Source organism: Amyelois transitella, chromosome 14, assembly GCF_032362555.1.
Source record: "Amyelois transitella isolate CPQ chromosome 14, ilAmyTran1.1, whole genome shotgun sequence".
Lineage (NCBI taxonomy): Eukaryota > Metazoa > Arthropoda > Insecta > Lepidoptera > Pyralidae > Amyelois > Amyelois transitella.
This window is the reverse complement of record NC_083517.1, coordinates 6,273,492-6,297,316: the sequence shown is the minus strand read 5'-3', so window position 1 is coordinate 6,297,316 and position 23,825 is coordinate 6,273,492. Positions and strand designations below refer to the sequence as shown.

At 34.0% G+C, this 23,825-nt stretch overlaps 3 protein-coding genes and 1 long non-coding RNA gene across 4 annotated transcripts in view; 3 read left to right on the top strand and 1 right to left on the bottom strand.

Moving 5' to 3' along the window:
* Positions 1–415: 415 nt before the first annotated feature.
* LOC106132306 (PIH1 domain-containing protein 1) lies at positions 416–6,202 on the top strand. The gene is made up of 5 exons (XM_013331672.2): positions 416–848; positions 1,162–1,243; positions 3,638–4,200; positions 5,178–5,318; positions 6,108–6,202. The coding sequence occupies exons 1-5, from the start codon at positions 780–782 to the stop codon at positions 6,138–6,140; spliced, it is 888 nt and encodes a 295-aa protein (XP_013187126.1). The 5' UTR covers positions 416–779; the 3' UTR covers positions 6,141–6,202.
* Positions 6,203–9,593: 3,391 nt separating this feature from the next.
* LOC132902522 (uncharacterized) lies at positions 9,594–11,756 on the top strand. The gene is made up of 3 exons (XR_009657155.1): positions 9,594–9,677; positions 10,093–10,198; positions 11,097–11,756. It is a non-coding gene; the product is annotated as an uncharacterized LOC132902522 (long non-coding RNA).
* Positions 11,757–12,690: 934 nt separating this feature from the next.
* Positions 12,691–15,254, top strand: LOC132902513 (PIH1 domain-containing protein 1-like). Its single transcript, XM_060947892.1, has 3 exons — positions 12,691–13,253; positions 14,230–14,370; positions 15,160–15,254. The coding sequence occupies exons 1-3, from the start codon at positions 12,693–12,695 to the stop codon at positions 15,190–15,192; spliced, it is 735 nt and encodes a 244-aa protein (XP_060803875.1). The 5' UTR covers positions 12,691–12,692; the 3' UTR covers positions 15,193–15,254.
* A 1,623-nt stretch (positions 15,255–16,877) lies between these two features.
* Positions 16,878–23,825, bottom strand: part of LOC106132374 (dnaJ homolog subfamily C member 10) — a 47,067-nt gene continuing 40,119 nt past the window's right edge. The window contains exons 23-26 of the mRNA XM_013331759.2: positions 20,895–21,019; positions 20,507–20,641; positions 19,472–19,559; positions 16,878–17,821 (exon numbers count right to left, since the gene is read on the bottom strand). Coding sequence (XP_013187213.1) covers positions 17,546–17,821; positions 19,472–19,559; positions 20,507–20,641; positions 20,895–21,019 — 624 coding nt within the window. The 3' untranslated portion in view covers positions 16,878–17,545. The remainder of the gene's footprint in view (positions 17,822–19,471; positions 19,560–20,506; positions 20,642–20,894; positions 21,020–23,825) is intronic.

Here is a 23,825-nt window from a genome sequence, read left to right as displayed (position 1 = left end):
TTGAAAAAGTTATGACCGATACCGTTATAGTAGTGATATCGGTAATGTAATCTTATAAAGATATTAAATTACGTTATATATCGTTACCAAATACCGTTAAGAATAACTAACCAATTATTTTTTTAAATAACGTTACCAATAAGATATAAAAATATCGTTCCTGTTATATGAAATGAAAATCTGTTCTGTTTTATAATTTTTTATGTCGCAACGCAACTGTACGATACGCGATGCGATTAGAAGTGTTTACGGCGAATCCTTCATTAAAGAATTCGATTAGATACATTTTAAGAATTTACCGCTAAATAAGAATTACGTGTAACAGTCTTAACGATACCTCCTACCGTTAATTTTACTGGTAGCATTATAGTGTTACGGGTAAATGAAGCCAACAATATTGGTACTTCATTTATAACGATAACCCTGTTTGACAGTAATAACAAAACCAATTTTTTTTACTGTAGGTAGATAATTCAAGCCGAATAAAGATAGGATAGGTAGTTCTGCAGAGTTCAAGCCTTTGCCTTAAAACTAAACGTGAAATTAACTTGAGAACGTAAAGAAAGATTAATTATCTGTAACTTGAGAAAAGAAAAGACCACCTATTCGGAGTGCAGAAGAAAACCAGAAAAGTTCTGAATAAAGAAAAGAAACAACTCGCTCGACCTACCTTCGCTAAGAGTATTATTGTGGTTCGACCGCAATCATCAAAAATTTTCAATAAATCAACATTATAGCCTCTTTACTTTCAGTAACCATAGAAACATATCAAGCTTAATATGACGAAAAATTCAATATCTTTGGATGTCGATCCAAGTATAATGGAGAAATATATGCGAATTGTGAAGGTACCCAACCTACTTGTTTTGTTGTTTTTAATTTTTGTATCTATGCTTCTTATGATTTTGCTTAAAGAAAGCAAGAGATCAGGCAATATCCAGTGAAACCTCACTCTAATATTGGTATTTATACTGTCACTAAATTTAGTTTATTTTTTAATAGTTTATTTTTAATCGGGGATTGAAATTGACGAATAAATAGCACAAACAGTCTAATTATAAAAACAAGGTTTTTTTTTAATATTTACGCCAAGAGGGTGTCGCTTGATGTTAGGACACTGTACTCCATATTTTGGTGTAATAATTTTGTTTACCTCTTTAGGAATCAGCTATGGAAGAGGAGATAAATAAATTGTTAACTTCAGTTGATACCGTGCCATCAAAGCTTGTAACTCCAAGACCAGGTTTGTGTGTAGTTTAATACATGCATATTATATTTGTATCACTTACGGGATAGAAAGAGCCAACATTATTGAAAAAATGAAGAAATGTTCTGGATGACTTAGTGATGGAATTGATATTCAAATAGCGACAGGTTGCTAGTCCTTCGTTTAAAAAAGAATTTAAAGTATTAAATATTTTCCCTATTCACCTACTTTTTTGAAAGAGTCAGTTTTCCAAAACATGCATAATGTTATCGAATATGTATTTGGAGGGCAATGTTAAATATTTAGGTTTTTGAGAAAATCTCAAAACAAATCTCTTTGTTTTAGACCTTAGATGTTATATCATTTATTCATAGAACTGAGGCATAATTGACTCCTAATCTAGATTAAGTAAAGCTTCAAATAGTTATACAAACCATTATGTATGTACAAGAATGTTATGCCATAATATGTTCTGTTTTGAATGAATGATCATAAATGAATGAAATGAATTGATCAAACTTAAACCCCTTTACCCCTTGGCTTAATGTCAGTTTGGGTAAGACCAGCGATTAGTAGTAAGATTTATCATCGAAATTTGAATATTTAAAGTTTTTGATAATTTGTTTTAAATGAAATTATGAAATAACTCATTGGATTTTAAAATATATTTTTACAAATATCCTAAACCTTATTATTATTATATTGAATGGATAATTTCAAAATTTTGTCTGATATATGGACTTTACTACTGTGTTGGCTAAGACCATTTATTGAGAATAACTTCTAGAATAGTCATTTTAAACATATAATACCAACCAACCATCCGACTACACCCGACATTAACAAAGAAATACCTATGTACCGCTATTTTTCGAATTAAAAGTTCCATTAGGTAGGCATAATTCACAATAAGATGCACTTGTCGGCGAAGTTCAGCATAAATAATTTTTGTATATATTTTTGTATGTTTCAAAGAGTTGGTCTTATTTTGATGAAATTTAAATGTATGTCAATTGAATTTTTAAGGCTGTGGCGCATCAATATCAGTTAAGTGATTTTGAGATACCTATCACAATTTTTCTATAAATTTTGTGTTCGCGAGGTCTAAATTCGCGGCGATCAAATTGTTCAATAAATTCAATATAATAAATAACTTTCATGGTCTTAATAGTCATACGCGGCAATTTCTCTTTAGAGTAGGATCCTCTAACCAATTTAAGTTATATTATGCCAGCAGTTCAATACTCAAGGGCAATTTTTTCATTATCGCGTATGGCTGAAGGATAAAGATCTTCGACACTTTTGCTATTGAAGCTAATTTTTTTTTTCACCAGACTAAACTTGGTTAAATCATTTTTTTATTCCCTTAATAATTACGTAGGAAGACACAGATTATTAATGGGATCACCGAGATAGAAATTATAAGAAAAATCCACACAAAACCACTTAGAACAATTTTTTGTCGGCACGGTGTAGGTTATTATTTGTAATCGTTAATTACCGGACAAAATTTTGAATTTATTTGGTTTCTTTAAGTTTTAAAAAAGCGCTATCTATGACAGTAAATTCGAACAAAAAGTTTGTAAAGTGTGGTATTATATCCGTAAATACTTGCAGAACTATGAATTATTCGTACTAGACTGTCCTTCTTTCTAGACTGTCTTCGCCCCACTGACCTTTAAATTCCATTTTCCCATAAGGATAACTTAATGGCTTCAATTGACAATCAAGTGAAATTATGGGGCTAAACCTATTTCAACCAAATAAACATAAACCAATACGGAACAGTTACACAGATTGAATAAGCCTCGAAGTAAGTTGAGACTTGTGTTACGAGATACTTACTCAACGATACTATATTTGATTAATAAATAATATAAAAAGATAATCATCCAAGACCCAGGATGATCAGAAAAATGTGTCACAGACATCACTGCTGCTGCGCCACAAGAGGCTGCTAACCAAAGTTTATCTTTGCTTAAAAAAGCTTTAATTTAATTTAAAGCTTTTATTTAGTTCAGTTTCTTTAAAGCTTTTTGTAAATGGTTGACTTTGCTTAAAGAGCTCATCTTTCATTATTGATAATGCATAATAGGTACCTACATACTTGCGTGTATACTAAGTGCTTGACCTGTTGTGCCTTTTTCATTAATTTATTTAAAAACTTGAAAAAACATATTTGATATTGTCTAAAACGCACTACACATATCTGTCATGAATAAGAGCATTACCATTACCATTCTCAAGAGTTTTGCCCATACTTTTACTCTTTATTTTTAGGATATTGGGTTGAATCACATTATCATAGAACTGTCTGTATTTATATCAAATTTCATGTCCCAAATTACCAAAATTCAAGGTCCCAAAATTTCTTCCATGGCAGTTATATTTTAAAGCATATTGATTTAATTTTACATGTATAATTTCCAGGAATGTGTGTCAAGACATTTACAAAACCAGATAATAAGAAACTCTTTGTGAATATATGTTTAACAGATGCTATTCCCTGCCCCAGGGATATCACTAATAATGAATTGATGCAAATCTTGAGTTCTGAAGACCCATCTAGTTACAGAGTTCCCATGAGCATTGGGGAAGGCAGAATTGAACAAGACAAATCAGGAGCACCAGCAACTGTCTACGATGTCGCCATAAATCCTGATTTTTTTAAGAAAGTAGAGAAAGATGACTTATTTCAAACTTTTTTCTTAACTGTTGTCCTTGAAGGGTTGCAAGATAAGTACCAATTGGAAATAGATATGCAAAAGTATACTATTTTGAAGAATAGGAAGTCAATTGGTACATTACAATCTCATAGAATACAAATAAGAGATATCAAGAGTGTTGAAGAGAAAACAAAACCTCCACTTATCGAAGAAATTCAGGCTCCAAACCAAGATCTGTCTAAAAAAGAAATAGTCTACAGGCTTACGAGGGTGCCACCAATAGGGGAAATTGAATACCTCTTAGCTGAATTTAAAATACCTCCTTGTGTAAGTTATTTCTTGTTTTTGGTAGTGCCCGTGTACCTCAATAATTAAATCCACCGCACAATCAATTTGAACAACCTCCTATGTATTTTTTATATTATGGCAAACAGAAATAAACGCCTGCAGGTTAGGAGACCTTTTTATTTTAAATATGTTTAAAACTTTTATTATAGTATTATTCTATAATTTATGAAAAAAAATCTGCTCGTTAACATAGCTACGTATCTTTTATCGTGATATTACTTTCGGGATAGACTGAAGAATATGGACGAAGCAAAAGAAATATGCAAGGATCGAAGCAAGTAGGTATCAATCCTTACGTACACAAGTATCAAAATTATTCTCTAAATACAACTTTTTTTTTCTCTTAAAGCCTTTCAAACAATTAATATACCTGCTTATCTACCAATAACTTTTGTAAATAAAAAATAACCGCCTCCAATCGATATCCTCCTTTCGGTTAAATTTCTAAAACCTCCTAAGTGTAACAAACACTTTCCTGAAAACGCTAGATAATCGCGGATAAAGTGATACATTAAATACTTACATACAGGTCAAACTGAGAACCACTTTTTTTGAAGGCGGTTAATAAAAAGGGATCTTCGGAATAAAAGTTAACAAGGTATTCAGAACACAATGATATCTTAAACAAATGCATAACCTTTGCCGGTCATTACTTCGAAACATCTGAGACAACTACTTATTTGAATTCCATCATTAAGCCAAACAGCTGAACGTGGGCTTTTCAAGACTGTTGGCTCTGTCTACTCCGCAAGGGATTTTGATTTGATTTAAAATATAGATAGTTACGAAATTTTATAAATTTACGAACTAGGCCCATTAAGTTAAAAAACAAAAGTATAGCAGGTTTAACAATAATAATAGGTATTACATAGCATCCGGTGCCGGTGTTTAGCGTGGCATGCCTTTTTCTTTAGTTACCCCTGTCTATATGGGCTATAACTTGTTCTTTTTTACAGATTGAATTAAAAGACTTGAGTTTAGTCATCGGTGAAGATCGTTTGGTTTTGGATAGCAAGCGATTCGAAGTTGTGGATTTCTTCCTACCTTGCAGCGTTGATCAAGACATAATAGATGCCCAATTGAATAGGAATAATAATGTAAGTTTTCCAGTTGATTTTTTCATTATATTATTTTATATATATTATTCATTCTTGTAGGCGATGAACTAGCAACCTGTTACTATTTAAATCTCAATTCTATCATCAAGCCAAAAAGTTGAACGTGGCCTATCAGTCTTTTCAAGACTGTTGGCTTTGTCTTCCCGCAAGGGATATAGACGTGAATATATGTATTAGTTTGGTCATGGTAAGCTGCGCCCTTTGGCTTCGCTCTCGTAGCAATTTACCCATTTACTCATTATGTTATTTTATATTGCATTCTGTCTGTGTATAACCCGTTTCAATAAAGAAATTAATCTAAAATGACGGCCAAAATTATGACCTCTCTCACTTGTATTGCATAAAAAAACAGTCGTTTGTTTTGTAATTTTTTATCGCATGGTGATTATGTCCTCATAACAAATTTTTTTCACAATCTTACTCTACTACTGTTTCTTCATTGCCTTATTTTGTTTTTATTTAAATATATTCAATGCACAGAAATTTATCTTTTATTTTTTTTTATATGTATTGATTAAAAATTATTTTTATTAAAATCTTTTCTTAATTGAAACGGATTATACCAAATTTCATCGAAGTCCGGAGGTTTTGCGTGAAAGAATAACAAGCATATGCTTACAAACTTTAGAATTTATAATATTAGTAGGATTACAATTTATTTAGATAGGGTGATATGTACCAGTTAATGTGTCAACAAATATGTCTTCTTAATTTTCTATAATAATATCACACTATTGACTGAAATACCTACATTTTATTTTGTTACAGATTTTGTACGTGAAAATGCCTGTTATACACTAAAGGCCATTCTTTAAAGATTTCTTTTAACTAGTATAATAAAATATTTGCTACTATCTTCTGAAGTTTTGTTTCTTTTACACTTGGAGGGATTTGGAGGTTTTACTAGACTGAAAGAAACATGTGTGTCTATTTTTGTAATAAGTATCACATTTAATCTACCCCGCTAGGGATATAGACGTGATGATATGTATGTATGAAATCGAAAGGAGCCAGCGTTAAATTGGGGTGCCGCAAGGTTCTATTTTAGGACCTTTGCCCTTTCTGGTATATGTTAGCGGCCTGCCTTACACTATCCGAAAACAGATTGGCATCGTATTACATATTTGTAGAAAAACATAAATATTCTTATATATTGCTGGTACATACTTATATTGAAATAACTTTATGAAAATGTTATAATCTTTCACCACTTAATAACTTTTAACAATCTGAACGATACAGGCAGGTTTAAAAAATCCATTAAATTTAACCAAAATCAGTAATTTCTGGAGATTTACCCTATACAGTGTATTACACTGAAATGTAAAAGACTTACGGTAAAACCCCCAATCATCGACACTTTAACGCACGAACTCTAGTATTTTTACATTATTTGTTTTATTTTTATTATTTTATCATATTTTGAAGTTTTGAGTAAAATTTTAGAGTATTTTGCATGATATATTAAAGTAGAAATGAATGTAATATAAAAATTTACAAGATATACCAATATAGATTTATGGTATTTTTGGCCTAATATTCGACTGTAGAAATCCATTAACCGACAACCGGTTTTCGACATGTTCCAATAATCGAGATCTAGTAATCGACATGTTCTATTTATGGACACCCAATATTTAACGGTCCATTAATCGTGCACCCAGCCTAAAATTTTCAAATGGTAGCTTTAAACCGAAAAAACTTATGAGAAATAAACCTTACTCACCTCCTTAGTGATTTCGCTAATAAAACTGGCTTTCCGTTAAAAACTTCTGCCGGTCGATATTTAAAGCTCCACCATTTTTATCAAAATAACCGAATGTAGAAAGTGACACTTGCAATGAGAGCTGGATAAACCATGTCTATAACCTATGCTTCGTGTACGTTCAAATACACAACATTAGTATATCCTTTTTTATTTTACTTCTTATGTGTCGATCATTGGTGGTCTATCGGACATTGGGTACTTTACGTTACCAATAGTTACGACGTCGGTAGCGATGTCGTTACTTTTACGTCTACACGTTGGGTTAATTAACAACAATAATGGCGCGTAACTTTGTTTATGTGACGTGGAGGGTAGACAGCATTAAATCCACTAAACTGTCATGCACGACTGACTACATAGCGAATGGAGGGATACCCTGCTAGCTAGGGTAGGTGAGGTGTGCGGGATTAGGGTTAGTGGTATCCTCTCCCTCTTCACCGCGGTGAAATTATTTTTTGTCACTGAGCTGTGTAATTCGGTGTTTTAAAACAAAAACTGTCTAAGAGAAACGCTTGAAAATATGCCACCTTTTAATAAAATCAAAATCACGTGCGCAGAAGGCCATAGCTTATTTTCAACTTTATCTTAGCGGCCTAGCACTGAACCGTGGCTTGGCTTACTGTCTAACCTCAGATCAGTAAACTGCTATATTATAATTTTGAGTTTGTTTTCAAACTTTTTGGGTTAAAGTAAATTAAAACACTTGTTAGAGGTTTAATATTGTTTAATTAATAAAATACACCCACTTGAGATGAAAAATGAAAAAAAATTCAATGTGATGAAAAAATTTACATCACATAAAATTGTGATATCACAAGCCGGTTACAAATACGTTGAACATTCATTTTATGTTAATATAGGCACGTCATCTTATATCCATATATATAAATAACAATTATTAAATATCACAAATAACAATAACTACGTATTATGTACCTACAAGAAGTCCCATCTATCTCATAAATGCTCATATGATCAAAAATAGCATACTTAAATGTTAAATATTAGACTATTAGTATTCGATTTCAGATTCTCTAGTATAATAGATCTATAATACACTTTCCCCAAATGTATGAGACGCAATAGAAAGAATAGAATTCACATATCTTTATGAGTTAGTTTAACGGGTGTTAAAGATTTAGTTTGTATTTCAGGAAAGAATACAAAACTAAGATTAATATTGTGTACATGCTTCTGTTTGAGGAAAATAATTCGACACTGGGAGTCTTACCACTAAGAACAATGTATATCACATTCCTATTACATGTATTAGAAGTACATATTACATAAAAAGTATTACATACATTATTTTCTCACTAGTTGGCCAACATCTTCCCATAATAATGCAAATTGGAAACAAAAAGGAGATTTTGATTATGATAAAAATTAAAATTCATCGTGTTTCACTTGGAACTCCTGATTCCTAACGCCTAGATCCATATGCGCAATAGAATCGTCATGCTTCACTAGATGAGGTTTTATTTCTTTTAATAGGCCTATGTAGTCTTTAAGTTGAATAGTTAATACACTGCTAAAGGCTTGGTGGCGATTTCTTGGCAAATACAAACGAAGAGAAGGATAACTAGAAATATGTTCGTGTTGGCACAAGCTGCGGTCCGTCACGCAATTCACTTTAGCGAGGTCCACGGCATTGTTTAGGAACTGCAATTAATATTACATTGAGTAAAGTTGATCTCAACTCCAACCAAAAGTCATTCTATTGAGGGTAGCATTTTGGTATTTTCAAGACTGTTGGCTCTGTTTACCCAGCATGGGATATAGACGTGATTGTATAGTATGTAGGTATTGAGTTAAGATTGACAACACTGTTCTTATCTATACTAAAATTATCAAAAGGAAGTGTCCGTTAGTTTGTATGTAAATTGTTATCTTTGGAACTACTTCTAATCGATATTTTTTCAACCATATTAGCGGCCTGGTAAAGAGTGCTTCATGGCATTAAGTCCACCTATTTTATATTATTTTTGTTGCAATCAAATAGAAAAAAGCAAACGCTTAATACCAAGAATACAATGGACTATCTGCCAGATAGTCGAGTCGATAATTCGACAATAACGAGAAAAAAAGTATGTCCAGTGGCGTAACTACAGGGTGGCAAGTCGGCAAAATGCCACGGGCCCCCAGCCGGAAGGGGCCCCCGGTCAGAGGAGAATCCCAACTCCCAACATTTCTTATTTATCATACATGTTTAGTAAAAAAAAGTTTTAGTCTTTGATTTATTTTTGTTAAAACATATTTGATATTGTCTAAAACGCACTACACATATCGCTCTCCTAGTAATAGAGGGGCACAATTCAAAATTTTCCGTTTTCGACTTTTTGTGATAAATCGGCCCAAAACAAACAGTTCTAGCATCACAATTTAATAAAAAAAGAATAAAGGCTCAAATCAAACGAGCGCTGAATTTGTGTCTCTTTCACACGGAGGATTTCCACCCGTCCTTCTTCCCGCGAAAGAGGCCCATTTAGTAAGGCGCCAGTATTTGTGGAAGCATCACGCCGCGCGTGGAAGCCGATTTCGATGTAGGCCCGTCTATCATGAATAATCTGGTAAGTACTACAAATACTGTTTGTACTACAAAGGCTCATTTCAATTAAGATCCGTTTAGTACCAAAATAGTTTTCGATTTGTGGAGTTATTTCAAATTAATCCCTTACTATACAAACATAGTAAATATTTTTCGTTAATATATCTGAATGATGCCATGTACCACTAAATTGTAGGAATTAATTAGGAGCAGATTTAAATTTATGTCTTTATATGGTACATTTTCTTTAATTAATTTCAAAGTTGGGTACCTACTCAACTACTTTAATATAATTTCTAGTTTCAATTTCATTTTCAATTTAAATATAAAATGATTTATATCACTATTCTTAAATTTACTATTATTGAATTAACTAAATAATAAATATTGAAGATATTTTTGAATTTATTCAGTAAATGAACTATGATTATTTTCAGAATATTTTAAGAAAAGTCGCCGTGTTCACAAAAAATTTTGAACATGCTAAATTCGTCGATTCCACCGCCTCGAATCATACAAAAAACTACAGGTTCAAAAGATAAGGTTGGATTTAAAATTATTAGGCATTATTATTTATCATACATTTTGCTTATTTATAATTTTGTTATCCTTATTTGGTTGAATTGGATACACCTACCTGTTAAAAAATCTAGAAAAAGTTGAGCAAGTGAAAGAGTTTGTATATCTAGGATCAAAGTTTACATCAGATGGCAAGTGTGATAGTGATATTGAAAGGAGAGTGAACGCGGGGAACATGGTGAATGGAGCTTTGCATGCCTTTATGAGCAGTCAGAAACTATCCAAAAAGGCCCCGACATTAATGTATGGGAGTAAACGTTGGGTATGGCAAAAGAAGCACGAAAGCAGAATAAATGCAGTGGAAATGAGAGCGTTAAGGAGTATGATGGGTGTGAAATTGAGTGACCGGATAAGGAACAGGGTGATAAGGGAATGTTATGATGTAAAGGAAGAAGATGTAGTTACAGGAATAGAAAAGGGTATGTTGAGATGGTTCGGTCATGTGGAGAGGATGAATGAAAGCAGGTTGACTAAGCAGATATACAAGGAGAGTGTGGAGGGAAAGGTCGGAGTGGGAAGACCTAGACGAACATATCTTGATCAAATTAAGGACGTCCTGGTAAAGGGTCAGGTCAAAAGTACCCGAAACCGCCGAGCTTGCATGAAGAGAGTTATGAATGTGGATGAAGCGAAGGAAGTATGCAGAGATCGTGGCAAGTGGAAAGAGGTAGTCTCTGCCTACCCCTCCGGGAAAGAGGCGTGATTTTATGTATGTAACTGTTAAACATAGATTCACCTATCTGTTTTTAAGAGACTGATTTAGATGCGATTTTTTACGTGAATGCTACTTTTAAATAGTTCTGAACCTAATAGAACTATAAGTTGAGTGATATGCTGCAATCACTGTCTCTTTTTTTTTCAGATGTTAACTCAGATATTATTGAAAAACAGAATATTCCTTCATGTAGTCCGCCAAAACATGACGACACAATATCTAATAGTCTTGAAAAATTCAATAACTCTGATACTACTCCCAATATTCTCGTAACTGACACCACTTTAACTATTGCATCTACATCTATGAGATCAAGGGTATCTTCTACTCCAGCTCGTCGTCTAGTTCCAGCAGCAGTTGTAGTAGTAGTTCATCATCCCGTAGTGGTACACCAATAAATAGAGAAAAATCTGTAACACCTCAAGACAAACAACCTGATATTCAGATATCAGATTCACCTTCAATTTTAATAATATTGAAACGACGCCTGCACGTCGAGCCCCTGCAGTAAATTATCATGTTTCACCGATAAATTCTGGAGAAAGTGAGGTCGATCTTAGCGACAATGATCCTACCTATAACCAAGGAAGTAGACCACGTTTATCAACCACCACATCTTTGTCTTCTGCAACAGAAACCATAGCTGAAGTGTCCACATCTAAGAAATTAACAAGAAAACGTAAAGCCGACCCTACCAAGTGGAAGCAGAATCAGCAAAAGATCAAACGAAACTTAGGAGAAGCATACACATCTACTAATACCAAAAAACAAATTCTTGCTCGGGAAATGAAGCCACCATGTACTCAAAAATGTAGATTAAAATGTAGTGAAAAAATTAATAATAGTAAAATAATTGAATATTTTAAATCCTTCTGGGCATTAGGAAGCCTTCAACTCCAACGTATTTTTATTTTATCAAGCATATCTTCTGTTACACCTAAATATAAATACACAAATGCAGAATTGTTTGATTGCTTTTTGGTTCTTTTTAAGAATAGGTATTCGCTTTTTTTAACATTCTTTTTCATTTTATAAGAAATAAAGAAGTTTCTGACGCATTATTGTTCTTTTTTGGAAGAGTAAAATTTTTGAAACTATAATTTTTTGTAAAAATATCGCATTTAAACTTATTTAATGTTAGATTCTATGAGTAGTATAGTCTTATTTTGAAATAGGACCTTTAAATGTTTTAAACTGTTATATTAAAAAGTCGTAATTCCAAATTTGCCTTAAATAAATACAGACATTAAGTATAATAAAGGCCTAAATTAGAAAGTTATTTTTAATTAAGCTATAAAATATAGCTTATACTTAAATTTAAATATGCTAAAAAATTTTGCTTATGATTTTATTGTAAACTTACCTGCAATAAAGTATACAAAATTTCAAAACTCTAGCGTTAAAAATGGTGAAGTTAATAAGAATTAAAAAAAAAATCCGCGTAAGTCAAATCTTTATCACACTATTCCCAAAAATCGCATTTTTCGAATTGTGCCCCTCTTTTACTAGGCGAGCGATATCTGTCATGAATAAGAGCATTACCATTACCATTCTCAAGAGTTTTGCCCATACTTTTACTCTTTATTTTTAGGATATTGGGTTGAATCACATTATCATAGAACTGTCTGTATTTATATCAAATTTCATGTCCCAAATTACCAAAATTCAAGGTCCCAAAATTTCTTCCATGGCAGTTATATTTTAAAGCATATTGATTTAATTTTACATGTATAATTTTCAGGAATGTGTGTCAAGACATTTACAAAACCAGATAATAAGAAACTCTTTGTGAATATATGTTTAACAGATGCTATTCCCTGCCCCAGGGATATCACTAATAATGAATTGATGCAAATCTTGAGTTCTGAAGACCCATCTAGTTACAGAGTTCCCATGAGCATTGGGGAAGGCAGAATTGAACAAGACAAATCAGGAGCACCAGCAACTGTCTACGATGTCGCCATAAATCCTGATTTTTTTAAGAAAGTAGAGAAAGATGACTTATTTCAAACTTTTTTCTTAACTGTTGTCCTTGAAGGGTTGCAAGATAAGTACCAATTGGAAATAGATATGCAAAAGTATACTATTTTGAAGAATAGAAAGTCAATTGGTACATTACAATCTCATAGAATACAAATAAGAGATATCAAGAGTGTTGAAGAGAAAACAAAACCTCCACTTATCGAAGAAATTCAGGCTCCAAACCAAGATCTGTCTAAAAAAGAAATAGTCTACAGGCTTACGAGGGTGCCACCAATAGGGGAAATTGAATACCTCTTAGCTGAATTTAAAATACCTCCTTGTGTAAGTTATTTCTTGTTTTTGGTAGTGCCCGTGTACCTCAATAATTAAATCCACCGCACAATCAATTTGAACAACCTCCTATGTATTTTTTATATTATGGCAAACAGAAATAAACGCCTGCAGGTTAGGAGACCTTTTTATTTTAAATATGTTTAAAACTTTTATTATAGTATTATTCTATAATTTATGAAAAAAATCTGCTCGTTAACATAGCTACGTATCTTTTATCGTGATATTACTTTCGGGATAGACTGAAGAATATGGACGAAGCAAAAGAAATATGCAAGGATCGAAGCAAGTAGGTATCAATCCTTACGTACACAAGTATCAAAATTATTCTCTAAATACAACTTTTTTTTTCTCTTAAAGCCTTTCAAACAATTAATATACCTGCTTATCTACCAATAACTTTTGTAAATAAAAAATAACCGCCTCCAATCGATATCCTCCTTTCGGTTAAATTTCTAAAACCTCCTAAGTGTAACAAACACTTTCCTGAAAACGCTAGATAATCGCGGATAAAGTGATACATTAAATACTTACATACAGGTCAAACTGAGAACCACTTTTTTTGAAGGCGGTTAATAAAAAGGGATCTTCGGAATAAAAGTTAACAAGGTATTCAGAACACAATGATATCTTAAACAAATGCATAACCTTTGCCGGTCATTACTTCGAAACATCTGAGACAACTACTTATTTGAATTCCATCATTAAGCCAAACAGCTGAACGTGGGCTTTTCAAGACTGTTGGCTCTGTCTACTCCGCAAGGGATTTTGATTTGATTTAAAATATAGATAGTTACGAAATTTTATAAATTTACGAACTAGGCCCATTAAGTTAAAAAACAAAAGTATAGCAGGTTTAACAATAATAATAGGTATTACATAGCATCCGGTGCCGGTGTTTAGCGTGGCATGCCTTTTTCTTTAGTTACCCCTGTCTATATGGGCTATAACTTGTTCTTTTTTACAGATTGAATTAAAAGACTTGAGTTTAGTCATCGGTGAAGATCGTTTGGTTTTGGATAGCAAGCGATTCGAAGTTGTGGATTTCTTCCTACCTTGCAGCGTTGATCAAGACATAATAGATGCCCAATTGAATAGGAATAATAATGTAAGTTTTCCAGTTGATTTTTTCATTATATTATTTTATATATATTATTCATTCTTGTAGGCGATGAACTAGCAACCTGTTACTATTTAAATCTCAATTCTATCATCAAGCCAAAAAGTTGAACGTGGCCTATCAGTCTTTTCAAGACTGTTGGCTTTGTCTTCCCGCAAGGGATATAGACGTGAATATATGTATTAGTTTGGTCATGGTAAGCTGCGCCCTTTGGCTTCGCTCTCGTAGCAATTTACCCATTTACTCATTATGTTATTTTATATTGCATTCTGTCTGTGTATAACCCGTTTCAATAAAGAAATTAATCTAAAATGACGGCCAAAATTATGACCTCTCTCACTTGTATTGCATAAAAAAACAGTCGTTTGTTTTGTAATTTTTTATCGCATGGTGATTATGTCCTCATAACAAATTTTTTTCACAATCTTACTCTATTACTGTTTCTTCATTGCCTTATTTTGTTTTTATTTAAATATATTCAATGCACAGAAATTTATCTTTTATTTTTTTTTATATGTATTGATTAAAAATTATTTTTATTAAAATCTTTTCTTAATTGAAACGGATTATACCAAATTTCATCGAAGTCCGGAGGTTTTGCGTGAAAGAATAACAAGCATATGCTTACAAACTTTAGAATTTATAATATTAGTAGGATTACAATTTATTTAGATAGGGTGATATGTACCAGTTAATGTGTCAACAAATATGTCTTCTTAATTTTCTATAATAATATCACACTATTGACTGAAATACCTACATTTTATTTTGTTACAGATTTTGTACGTGAAAATGCCTGTTATACACTAAAGGCCATTCTTTAAAGATTTCTTTTAACTAGTATAATAAAATATTTGCTACTATCTTCTGAAGTTTTGTTTCTTTTACACTTGGAGGGATTTGGAGGTTTTACTAGACTGAAAGAAACATGTGTGTCTATTTTTGTAATAAGTATCACATTTAATCTACCCCGCTAGGGATATAGACGTGATGATATGTATGTATGAAATCGAAAGGAGCCAGCGTTAAATTGGGGTGCCGCAAGGTTCTATTTTAGGACCTTTGCCCTTTCTGGTATGTGTTAGCGGCCTGCCTTACACTATCCGAAAACAGATTGGCATCGTATTACATATTTGTAGAAAAACATAAATATTCTTATATATTGCTGGTACATACTTATATTGAAATAACTTTATGAAAATGTTATAATCTTTCACCACTTAATAACTTTTAACAATCTGAACGATACAGGCAGGTTTAAAAAATCCATTAAATTTAACCAAAATCAGTAATTTCTGGAGATTTACCCTATACAGTGTATTACACTGAAATGTAAAAGACTTACGGTAAAACCCCCAATCATCGACACTTTAACGCACGAACTCTAGTATTTTTACATTATTTGTTTTATTTTTATTATTTTATCATATTTTGAAGTTTTGAGTAAAATTTTAGAGTATTTTGCATGATATATTAAAGTAGAAATGAATGTAATATAAAAATTTACAAGATATACCAATATAGATTTATGGTATTTTTGGCCTAATATTCGACTGTAGAAATCCATTAACCGACAACCGGTTTTCGACATGTTCCAATAATCGAGATCTAGTAATCGACATGTTCTATTTATGGACACCCAATATTTAACGGTCCATTAATCGTGCACCCAGCCTAAAATTTTCAAATGGTAGCTTTAAACCGAAAAAACTTATGAGAAATAAACCTTACTCACCTCCTTAGTGATTTCGCTAATAAAACTGGCTTTCCGTTAAAAACTTCTGCCGGTCGATATTTAAAGCTCCACCATTTTTATCAAAATAACCGAATGTAGAAAGTGACACTTGCAATGAGAGCTGGATAAACCATGTCTATAACCTATGCTTCGTGTACGTTCAAATACACAACATTAGTATATCCTTTTTTATTTTACTTCTTATGTGTCGATCATTGGTGGTCTATCGGACATTGGGTACTTTACGTTACCAATAGTTACGACGTCGGTAGCGATGTCGTTACTTTTACGTCTACACGTTGGGTTAATTAACAACAATAATGGCGCGTAACTTTGTTTATGTGACGTGGAGGGTAGACAGCATTAAATCCACTAAACTGTCATGCACGACTGACTACATAGCGAATGGAGGGATACCCTGCTAGCTAGGGTAGGTGAGGTGTGCGGGATTAGGGTTAGTGGTATCCTCTCCCTCTTCACCGCGGTGAAATTATTTTTTGTCACTGAGCTGTGTAATTCGGTGTTTTAAAACAAAAACTGTCTAAGAGAAACGCTTGAAAATATGCCACCTTTTAATAAAATCAAAATCACGTGCGCAGAAGGCCATAGCTTATTTTCAACTTTATCTTAGCGGCCTAGCACTGAACCGTGGCTTGGCTTACTGTCTAACCTCAGATCAGTAAACTGCTATATTATAATTTTGAGTTTGTTTTCAAACTTTTTGGGTTAAAGTAAATTAAAACACTTGTTAGAGGTTTAATATTGTTTAATTAATAAAATACACCCACTTGAGATGAAAAATGAAAAAAAATTCAATGTGATGAAAAAATTTACATCACATAAAATTGTGATATCACAAGCCGGTTACAAATACGTTGAACATTCATTTTATGTTAATATAGGCACGTCATCTTATATCCATATATATAAATAACAATTATTAAATATCACAAATAACAATAACTACGTATTATGTACCTACAAGAAGTCCCATCTATCTCATAAATGCTCATATGATCAAAAATAGCATACTTAAATGTTAAATATTAGACTATTAGTATTCGATTTCAGATTCTCTAGTATAATAGATCTATAATACACTTTCCCCAAATGTATGAGACGCAATAGAAAGAATAGAATTCACATATCTTTATGAGTTAGTTTAACGGGTGTTAAAGATTTAGTTTGTATTTCAGGAAAGAATACAAAACTAAGATTAATATTGTGTACATGCTTCTGTTTGAGGAAAATAATTCGACACTGGGAGTCTTACCACTAAGAACAATGTATATCACATTCCTATTACATGTATTAGAAGTACATATTACATAAAAAGTATTACATACATTATTTTCTCACTAGTTGGCCAACATCTTCCCATAATAATGCAAATTGGAAACAAAAAGGAGATTTTGATTATGATAAAAATTAAAATTCATCGTGTTTCACTTGGAACTCCTGATTCCTAACGCCTAGATCCATATGCGCAATAGAATCGTCATGCTTCACTAGATGAGGTTTTATTTCTTTTAATAGGCCTATGTAGTCTTTAAGTTGAATAGTTAATACACTGCTAAAGGCTTGGTGGCGATTTCTTGGCAAATACAAACGAAGAGAAGGATAACTAGAAATATGTTCGTGTTGGCACAAGCTGCGGTCCGTCACGCAATTCACTTTAGCGAGGTCCACGGCATTGTTTAGGAACTGCAATTAATATTACATTGAGTAAAGTTGATCTCAACTCCAACCAAAAGTCATTCTATTGAGGGTAGCATTTTGGTATTTTCAAGACTGTTGGCTCTGTTTACCCAGCATGGGATATAGACGTGATTGTATAGTATGTAGGTATTGAGTTAAGATTGACAACACTGTTCTTATCTATACTAAAATTATCAAAAGGAAGTGTCCGTTAGTTTGTATGTAAATTGTTATCTTTGGAACTACTTCTAATCGATATTTTTTCAACCATATTAGCGGCCTGGTAAAGAGTGCTTCATGGCATTAAGTCCACCTATTTTATATTATTTTTGTTGCAATCAAATAGAAAAAAGCAAACGCTTAATACCAAGAATACAATGGACTATCTGCCAGATAGTCGAGTCGATAATTCGACAATAACGAGAAAAAAAGTATGTCCAGTGGCGTAACTACAGGGTGGCAAGTCGGCAAAATGCCACGGGCCCCCAGCCGGAAGGGGCCCCCGGTCAGAGGAGAATCCCAACTCCCAACATTTCTTATTTATCATACATGTTTAGTAAAAAAAAGTTTTAGTCTTTGATTTATTTTTGTTACCTACTCAGTTTCCTACACAAGTAAAAAAAATATTAAAAATTCAAAGCTTTTGCAAAAAAGGGTTATAACCCAGTTTTAAAACGTACCTATCCGATGAATTTGCCACGGGCCACGAATGGTATAGTTACGCCACTGAGTATGTCCATCCAGATAGTATATACATACTTCTTTCCTCGTTATCTCGAAGCCACGAGAAAATACAGTACCTAATGGTATTCTAAATAAACATTTCACATCAGTGACTCACGAATATATACAAATTTCTGAATTTCCATATATGAATATACTCGAAACTACGATTTAATTTAATATTTTTCTTTTTGGATAAAAGTTGCTGAAAGTATTATGTACCTGTTTATAGTGCAGTCAGCATAGCAACCTACTAGTATCGACAGCTCCATTACAGTAAATAATTTTTTAAGATATTATTAAAGGGGAAGGCACCCAAATTCACTGTAATTTGCTTTTTTATACTGGTATGTTACAACAACAATGTTCTGTTCATTAACAAAAAAACAACCTTATCTAGGTTAAGGAAATGGATTTTGACAAAAAACAAATCGAATAGCTAATAGAATTTTATGACCAGGTGTTGTTTCACAACAATCCTTATGCAATTTTGAAAAGCTTTTGTTTAACTAGGTAAAACTAGGTACCGTAAAACGATTTTGAACTTTAAGACCGTCGTTCATAGTGATGCAAATAAAAATAATAAGTCGAATCTATTGTATCTTGTGTCTGATCTTTCTCTTTTTGTTCTTAGCATTTTAAATAAATAAAGCAAATATATGCTTTCTAGTAATATCAATGCGGTTACTAAAAACTAATGCCAACAATCAGAATATTTAACCAACTTCATAAAATAAGGAAATAATTTAATTGATTCAATTAAAGCGTTACTAAAAACGGGACTTGTCGACTTTGTATGATAAAGACAGATCTGTTAATGAATCAATACATACCCACGTCTTTTGCCTTTTTCGTAAATAGCCAACAGTCTCGAACAATATGAATGAAGGCAGAGTAGAAGAAAAATAATAATATTGTGCCAGTGATACTTACAATTCCGGTCATAGCGAAGTCGGCGTACATTTCATAACATCTGTAGCACCGAGGAGAATGGAAGTACACCAGCCATGGTTTCTTATTGCTGCAATTAAACAATAGGCCCAGTAGGTGTAACGGAAATGTATATACCATGAAAACGGTGTAATTTTTGATAAAATAAGGGTCAAAACAATCCTTATTTCACACTTAACTCAATTCCATCTTAAAGCCAAACAGCTGAACGTGGCCTAATTAGGCTTTACAAGACTGTTGGCTCTGTCAACCCCGCAAGGGATATAGACGTGATTATACTTATGTATTTCACACCTTCGCATACAGGTACATAATTCACTATTATGTACCTGTACGCGAATGTATTACCCCAGCAAGAAAGTAGACAGATAGATAAACTCTTTTATTGCACCATAAGAGTAAAACATATAAAATACCATCAAAGAACAAAGTTGTTTCTAGAGATATATATGAAATTACAATATTATATCAAATATTAATTCTTGAGATATTAAACTGTATTCCTGTCTTACAGCAATCCCGAATTGGCTTTAAAAGTGATCCGTGGCTCTGTTTGTATGGACCTCTAAGAGTCGTTACATAATTAAAAGAACGGCATTTTTAACCTTGGGGTGACAGAGACTACATCTCCACTTTTCCATCATGTTTACTCTTCTTTCATGAATCTTCTGCCACACCCAATTTTCACTCTCATACATTAAGCCGCTTATGCACCGCCAGATGAAATTTTTTTTAAGATCGTCTGACTGCATAGAAATGACTAGACAATGACATGATTCACTCCATTCAACATGTTCCCCCATTCACTCTCCTATATCTGCATGACTTCTTAAATGATATATTGTACTAGCTGTGCCCGCGACTTCGTCCGCGTGGAATAGTTATTTTGGGCATCATTGAAGCCCTCAAGGATAAATAATTTTGCGTGCGGTATGATGCCTGATGATTTGAGGCCAGTGGGTAGTACCAAATGTTTAACCAAAATATCTCCTATTATAAACTTTGATTTTAATTTACCTGTTGAGATTTAAATCCTCTGAAAGGACGAGCTTGTTAAAAGTCTGCCAGTTTAACTTTTGAACTGAATCATCGATGAGTCCTAAAGCCCATTCCCAAATATATGGCGCCTGCGATAAATGTTGTAGGCTTATGCTGTAAAATTATAATATTTTATTTAATTACTTCGAGACGAAATCGAGACGTAAATAACGTCTGAATGAAATGATACTTTTTAAATTGATTAATTTTGAGTTAGTTGAAGAACATTTTGATTAATTTTGTTCTGAAACGTTGTATGTACATTCAGATGTCAAATTTACGCAAATAAATTTAAAACTGAATAAAAGTAATAATGTATAAAATAAATTAAATATATATACTTAATTTATTATAATATTATTCTTACGTGTAGTGTTGTCCGGATGCTAATGGATAAAACCTTGCTGTTGGCGTACGGATATTGGAGCAAAATCCTGATGTTGTATCCCTACATTGAAGGACGCCCAACCGAATGAACTCCAGCGGCCGAAGCTGAAAATAGAGAAGTCAAAAGCATGTGCCAGGTACTTTTCCAATGTAGATCGTTAAAGACTATTCCAATGTTATGTCATCCAGCTGAACCTGGCCCTTCCGAGTCTCTTTAGTAGGTATTTGCTCTATATATATACAGAATAAATCACACAGATTGCCGTGTGGTTCCCGGCACCATTACAAAAGAATAGGACCACTCCATCTCTTTCCCACGGATGTCGTAAGAGCCGACTAAGGGATAGACTTGGGATTCCTCTTTAATGTAAATCCCTGCCAATCTAAGGTCTGCCGCGCCGATGGATGCATGGCTAGGGGCGAGCCTAGTCTCGAGCGTGCCACTTCCGCCATGGGGTTGGGCGACCCCCAGGTAATGGCTAGCCTTACCCTGGCATGCGGGGCTCTGCTGGGGCGGACAAAATTTTTCCCTAGCGTCTCGTGGGAATCGCATGGATGCAAATCTTTTGAAAGAGCACCTAGATGGCGGCGATGGTGTCCGCACCCCATCACGTCTCGTTCCCGGCGGGAGCGGTATGCGGTCTGCTGAAAGCCGCTTTGCGACGATGAATGTAAGAGGAGGAATGAAGGATAAGATTGAGGAAGTATGCCAGATGATGGATGAAAGACGTTTGGATGTGTTGTGCGTGAATGAAACGAAGCGGAAAGGATGCGACGCGACGCAGCACGGCCCTTACACGGCGTATTGGTCTGGAATTTCCAGTACCAGCCGAGGCTGTCAAGGGGTCGGTCTAATTCTTTCTGCACGAATGGCTGAGTGCGTGAATGAGTATGAGTGTGTCAGCCCTCGTCTTCTATGGATTAGGCTGAAAGTTGGAATCACTCGGATCTTCGTTCTAGGTGTTTATGCACCTTGGGATGTGGGTTCGAGGGGTACAACATCAGCAAAAAGCGAAAACGAGGAGTTCTGGAATAGTGTAAGAGAAGTATTGAAAGTTACCAAGCCAAATGAGAAGATTATTATGTTAGGTGATTTTAATGGATGGGTGGGTGTAAAGCGTGATGGATATGAAAAGGTGCTTGGTGCGTTTGGTGACGAAAAGGTGAATGATAATGGAAGAAGTGTATTAGAAATTTGTCTAGAGTGGGATCTTTTTGTGTCGAACTCAATGTTTCAACATAAAGAGATCCACACCTACACAAGAGTGGAAGGTATTTTAAAAAGTATGATAGACTTTGTGATTGTAGATGAAAGATTGAAGAACAAAGTGCTGGATACCCGTGCATATCGCGGTGCTGGCATTGACTCGGACCATTTACTGGTGATATCCCGGATAAGGGGTATCTTCAATCGCTGGCGGCACAGGGTAAGGGAGCAAACCAGCGCTTTGGAAAGAGTAAAAGTAGAAAATTTGCAAGATATGGATGTAGGGAAGAAGTATATTAATAGACTGAAGGATGAATTTGAAGATTTAGAGGAAATGAGCGATATTGAAGATGGATGGAAGGAATTTAAAGAAAGAATTGTGAAAGTAGCTGTTGAAGTGTGTGGTGTAAGTAGAAGAAGGAAAGGAAAAAATCACAAAAATGCGTGGATGAGTAAAGATGTGCAAGAACTTGTGCGATTAAAGAAGAAAGCATGGCTGGATTTGTTAGCAGCAAAAGCTAACTTAAGAATGCAAGAGGTTATAGATGAAGATGTGAATGAAGCACGTAAGGAATATAAGAAAATGAAAGATTTGGTTAAGAAAGCTGTGATTAGAAAGAAAGAAGAGTATAAAGAGGATTTTGATAAAAGGCTATCAGAAGACTTTCAGTCAAATCTGAAAGTATTCTGGAAATCCGTAAGGTCAGCCCGAGGAAATACTATAACCAGAGAGCTGACTAGGATCAGATGCCAGGATGGTAGCGTTGTGAAAGGAGAAGAATGTGTACTAAAGATATGGAAGGACTATTTTGAAAGTTTATTTGAAAAAAAGGAAGGAAATAAGAAAGATTTCTGCTATAGCGAAGAAAAAGAGAATGAGATGGAAGGCGAAATTGAAATGTTCGAAATTGTGGAAGCACTTAAGAGTATGAAAGCGGGAAAGGCTGCTGGGTGTGATAGAGTGTCGGTCGAGATGCTTAAAGCAGGAAAAGGCGTAGTAGCTAGTCAGTTGTACTGCCTTTTCAATTTGTGTTGGAGAAGCGGCCGAGTACCAAAAGATTGGTGTAAGGCTGTTATCGTGCCACTTTACAAAGGAAAAGGGTCACAGCTGGACTGCAAAAATTATCGTGGTATAAGCCTGCTTAGCGTCGTCGGCAAATTGTATGCTAAGGTATTGATTAATAGAGTCAGGAATGAAACTGATGACAAAATATGGGATGCTCAAGCGGGATTTCGAAAGGGAATGGGATGTACTGATCAGGTCTTTTCCTTGCGGTGCATAGCCGAAAAGTTTTTGGCCAAGAGTCAAAAAGTCTATTGCACATTCGTAGATCTGGAAAAGGCCTATGACAGAGTTGAGAGGAATGAATTGTGGTCAGCACTTTCTATGCATGGGGTGAGCAGTCTCTTAATACGAGCACTGAAATCCTTATATGAGGATTCGAGTGCTTGTGTCAGGATAAACGGAGCGCACACTGAGTGGTTTAAGATTGAGAAAGGCGTTAGGCAAGGATGTGTTGCGTCACCGTGGCTGTTCAACCTATTTATGGATAGCTGTTTGACAGATTTGAAAGAGTCTAAAAGTGGATTAAGGATGAATGAGTTACTCGTCAAATGTCTGCTCTATGCCGACGATCAGGTTATACTGGCGTCATCAGCGGAGGAGTTACAGGAGATGGTAAACTGTATGCATGAAGCTTTAAA